The sequence below is a fragment of the Pinus tabuliformis genome, chromosome 2_1, assembly GCF_031772625.1.
Source record: "Pinus tabuliformis cultivar Carrire ecotype Pingquan chromosome 2_1, CPIR1, whole genome shotgun sequence".
In the NCBI taxonomy this organism is placed as follows: domain Eukaryota; kingdom Viridiplantae; phylum Streptophyta; class Pinopsida; order Pinales; family Pinaceae; genus Pinus; species Pinus tabuliformis.
Window position 1 is genome coordinate 178,100,317 of NC_142299.1, and position 4,767 is coordinate 178,105,083.

The following is a 4,767-nucleotide window of genomic DNA, read 5'->3' on the forward strand; positions in this document are numbered from 1 at the left end:
CTAGTGGCAACTTGACTATATCCACATCAAATCACAATAAGGCAATGATTGCTTCTTCAATTAAATAGTAGAACAACACACATGCACACAAAAATATAAACACATGAAAAATACACAATCACCTTCCTGCACTATCTCATATATAATGATTTAAACTTGTAGAATTTGCATAATTATAGCCTCTCATGGTGGAACTAACTCTGATACCAATTTGGAAAAACTACCAAAGACAAACATAAAAAACTACCAAAAACAAACATAGTTACACACCAGAGACCAATCACACTATACTTTATTGGTTTATTGATAAAAGCATAGTTACATAAATAAAAGTAGATGACAGAGTAAATCCAATAAAAACTCTCAACCATTAACAACCAACTCGTAATACACACCTATGTTACACACATCTATAACATAGATGTAAAAATTATTTCACAACAAATTATGTTGTTGAACATCATTTCTTATTACTGCACTTTAATTTCCATTCCATTCTCCTCGTTGCTTAATACTACACTTTAATTTCCATTCCATTCACGTTTAATGTCCATTCCATAGTATAAGCTTTTGCCTGCCCATAAAATCCCTTTTCCACTTCGCTCATTTAAAAACATATCCCTTTTCAACTTGGCTCATTTGATCAACGCGGCCTTGTTCCTTTTCCACTTGGCTCATTTGATAAACGTCCTGTAGCTTTGCCTCTTTTTCTGGAGGAGGAGACGATGTAGCACTGTCGTTGTTCGTATTCTTCCAGTCTTTGTAAATAACATACAGAATCAACTGCAATGCTCCGAGGAAACTTCCAGACCCATTTGGTACCTGTGGATCCATAAAACCATTGAAAAATTTAACACCTCCATCTCATAAATACAGCGCTAACATAGAGTTACACTAGAATAGAGTTACCCAAATTCGGGTTTTATAAGGATTTTAGGTTGCAACGGTAAAGATTGCAGGTAAAGGCATATAATAGAGAACTGAACGTGTAATGCTTAAAAATATTTACTTTATTCTTTGTTACTTGTAGATTTTAAAGGATAATACACTGAATTAAAAGTATTATATCTACAGCTTTGATTTCGATCATGCTATGCAGTCATGTTTAATGATGTTCTCGGACAAGTAATTTGAATACTTACCTATTTTATTTTGTTATACAATTTTTACTTCTGTAAAAGATCTTTATGATGAAGGTTATTCAATCATGAAACAGATTTTTTTTTATCTAAGTTACCCAAAAGGTGAATGTTTATAATTGTCGTGCAAATATATTTATCATCTATGGTAAGTATTGTTAAACGTACATAAACGAATGGATCGTTTCCCAAGAGGCCGAATATGAACCAGGAGGTGCCGCATAGGAATACAAAGAGAGACAGGAAGAACGGCATATACTTTACGCTCTTCGTCTTAATCACCAACCTCTGCACATCATCGAAATCGCGCTTCAGGTCACTTCACATATCATAATAAGGCATAAATGTAAATTGTTGAAAAAAACCGCATTCTCTTGACCGTTATGCTGACTTAAACAATGCTCACTGAAAATTGGTTTTGCTAAAGAGGAAGTAGAGAGATTTACCATTACTGACAGAGGAGACCCGTACATGCAGATGGAGAAGATGGCGCAAACGAAGCCGCAAAATAACCTCCTAACTTTTCCGTGCATTGCCAAGAGCGATACCAGGACAACCATTGCAAAAAAACTGAGAACAGCTACCAGAAGGCCAAATATCTTCCCCTGTTTCATCCACCGTCATTCAAATGGGCTCAGAAACAAATTTATTAATCAATACTATACTTACCCTGTATTTCTTGTCGCGAATATAGCAGATGAACACAACTGCGTAGAAGAATTCTATGACGGCCCCAGTTCCGTTAACCGTGCTCACTAGAAGGTTATTGGATGATACAAACGGCATGCCATACCATGCAGAAAGCAAGCAATTCAAAAGCGTGGAAACATACGGAAATCCAGAGAACTGTTCTGTCGATTTGTTTTTAATAATCTTCCAGAAAGTAATTCTGCAAAGTACCAATAGGATCATAAACAATTACGAATTATATATGCATCAATATGTTTCCTCATTAAATGACTACATAAGTTGGGAAAACTCACAAAGGAACTAAGAAGAGTATCAGGGCAGTGATGTTGCCTGTCATGAAAGAACAAATGAAACATTAAGAAACCGGAAACAAGCTTCTTGCATCCAAGAAATTAAAGTGGGTAGAGCGTGTATACGCACCAGAGAACAACGATCATATCATCCTCATCCACCTTATCTTCTCCATGTAACGACGGTAGAACATCAACAAAATCAGATTGATCATTGGTTTCCCTAGCCTGCTCTACATGACGGTGCTCTTCGATGATATTGCTAATGAAAGCTCTCACAAACGGCACCAGGCGGGCACAACGAGCATATTGATTCGAACCTGCATCCAAAGATGCTGCCCATGATATTGTTCAGCGCATCCGCGGTATCAGGGGACGTTTAGATGAAAGAGCATGCATCAAAACAATTATATGATAAAAAGGCGGGACAACTGATTTCAGAACAGGGCGGGACAGCAAATTTAAAATTCAAATGACAGGAAGCGCGACTAATATGCAGGCGTGGATGTGAAGTACGGTACAGTCACCGATCTGTCAGACACCGTAGTAGTCATTTCAATTCAGTTTAGTGGGGAAGCGCGAGGGCGGATCGGGCAGCCGGAGAGGGATGCATGCCATGCCGGAGAGGGATGCGGGCCATGATGCATGGTCGAGGATGAATGACGTCAACCACGCTGTCTGCGGCTGTCAGAGGGGGTACCTCCATAGCATTAACTTTGCTATGGAGGTGGAAATAGGATCTGCCAAGATTTAACCTCCCCAAAGGATGTATCCCAGCTCCAAATCAATTGGTCCTTAGAACTGCATAGTCTAACTCCATTTTTATTTATCAATGTTATAAAATTTATCCATTCCTCTGCCAGGTTACTATCTAGACCCAACTCTATTGAGGTCAACCAGTAATTTTTGGCCGACATAGAAGAATATCCTGATTTGATATTTCGAAGGTATATCAGTCCTTTCCAGTTGAGAAAATTAATTAATTCAAGAGAGAACTTGTAGGTACGAGCACCTCCAATGAAAGGGTCCTTTCCTAGGACTACCTGTTTTACATCCTTAACTTTACAGGCAAGCTAGCTAAAGAGCAAAGGAAAGGATGCAGTGAGTGCTTTCCATGTAATAGAGCCACCTTTGACCGAATTTCTAACATATCCTCTGATCCCGTCTACTACAAGATTATGTTTTAAATATTTTCGTTTTATAATCAGACTCCATAATCCTCCACCAAACAAGGCTCTCCACGACTTTTTTAGAGATAAAGCTTTTGCAAACTAGGAAGGGTTTTTAATTTCCCATCCTCCCAGATGTTTTGGGATAGATAGAGATTGCCAGTTGAAAAGATGTATACCTTCCTTATTTTTTTTGCTTGTCCATAAAAATATGAACATCAATTTCCTAATGGCATTGAGAGTGGCAGAGGGAATCTTGGCTAGAGATAGCCAATAGACAGGGATATTTTCCAACACTGGTTTGACAAGAATCATTTCCCCCCCTAATGATAGCCAATTGTAGCATCATAGGTTAATTTTTTGTTCTACCTTTCTGATAAGCCATTTCCAGTCCCCTATATGATAATCATTTGGTTTTAGAAAGTAACCAAAGTATTTTGTACCACTTTCAAGGGGAATATTCTGCAGGAGCAGAAAGGTATGAATATTTGATAGAATATTTTTATTGATTGAATAATGGTGGAAGGAGCATTTGTTTAGGCTAATCTCCATTCATGTTGTACTACAGAAATTGTTGATTGCTTATGAAAATCTTGCCATTCTGCAACAATGCCTATTCCCAGTAGAAGGACATTGTTCATGAACAAAAGATGTGTGATATAATGGTTATGTCATATTTTTATGCCTTTCATTTTTCCATCCTATTTTTACTTCAGGAGAAGATGACTCAGTCCTTCCATTACCAGTTGTAACAACCCTCGTGAAAATTCTATGTAATAAAGTTAATAAAGGAAAAATAATAACCGGGGTTATGGGAAACTTATTCCAAGTTGAACGTTGGGTAATACATCCTAGTGCAGGTGTTCATTTTGTTTATTGTGGCTAAGGAAATTGGAAAAAAGCAATGACAAAGGATTTGGAAAGGCAAAATGGTATTTTTGATAATTTATTTATGAAAATAAAGGAAATTAGGATAAAAGGAATGTAAAAGGTCACAAGTTGCGTGTGAGGAGGAAAATGAAGGAAAATAATGGAAAATTAAAGAAAAGAGAGGCCTCATTAATAAAAAGGCTTATGAGGATCAACTGGTACCTTTTGTTAGTTCAGTTTTGGAGCTCTCTCTCTATTTTTTCTGTTGGTGCTGAAATTGTCCCGGTAATTGAGGACAACTTAAGACCACATCATTGAGGATTCTAGATCCTCCCACTCTAGGTGATAAGGGTTGGTCTCCCTTTCACCACAGAGGGTAATCCCTGATAATAATGTAAATTAAATAGTCATTGTAGAATAATGTAAATTAAATATATTTTCTAATTAACAAATAAATAGACCACATCATTGAATAAAGATTATTTTAAGTAAATAATGATTTTATAGGAAATAGAAGTGGTAGGCATATAATATGTGAAAACTTATTAAAAATAAATTCTCATTATGACTAAATAAGGTTTAAATTAAAAAATAAAATGAAAAGACAGA

At 36.6% G+C, this 4,767-nt stretch overlaps 1 protein-coding gene across 2 annotated transcripts; it reads right to left on the reverse strand.

The window, feature by feature from the left end:
• Window positions 1-270: 270 nt before the first annotated feature.
• LOC149199294 (bidirectional sugar transporter SWEET1a-like) lies at window positions 271-2,803 on the reverse strand. Of its 2 annotated transcripts, XM_089399383.1 has the most exons (6): window positions 2,250-2,803; window positions 2,123-2,159; window positions 1,809-2,028; window positions 1,586-1,744; window positions 1,308-1,427; window positions 271-822 (listed from the first exon to the last, which is right to left on the reverse strand). In XM_089399383.1, the coding sequence occupies exons 3-6, from the start codon at window positions 1,923-1,925 to the stop codon at window positions 604-606; spliced, it is 615 nt and encodes a 204-aa protein (XP_089255509.1). In that variant the 5' UTR covers window positions 1,926-2,028; window positions 2,123-2,159; window positions 2,250-2,803; the 3' UTR covers window positions 271-603. The 2 variants fall into 2 exon arrangements, with proteins under 2 accessions (XP_089255509.1, XP_089255510.1); XM_089399384.1 differs by lacking the exon at window positions 2,123-2,159.
• Between the last annotated feature and the right edge of the window lie 1,964 nt (window positions 2,804-4,767).

Excerpts from the sequence above, each read along its gene's own strand:
- LOC149199294 (XM_089399384.1), bottom strand. The coding sequence starts at position 1,925 with ATGCCGTTTGTATCATCCAATAACCTTCTAGTGAGCACGGTTAACGGA. Across the intron at positions 1,745-1,808 it reads TTCGCGACAAGAAATACAGG|GGGAAGATATTTGGCCTTCT; the intron begins GTAAGTATAGTA and ends TGGATGAAACAG. Across the intron at positions 1,428-1,585 it reads GGTCTCCTCTGTCAGTAATG|AGGTTGGTGATTAAGACGAA; the intron begins GTAAATCTCTCT and ends GATGATGTGCAG.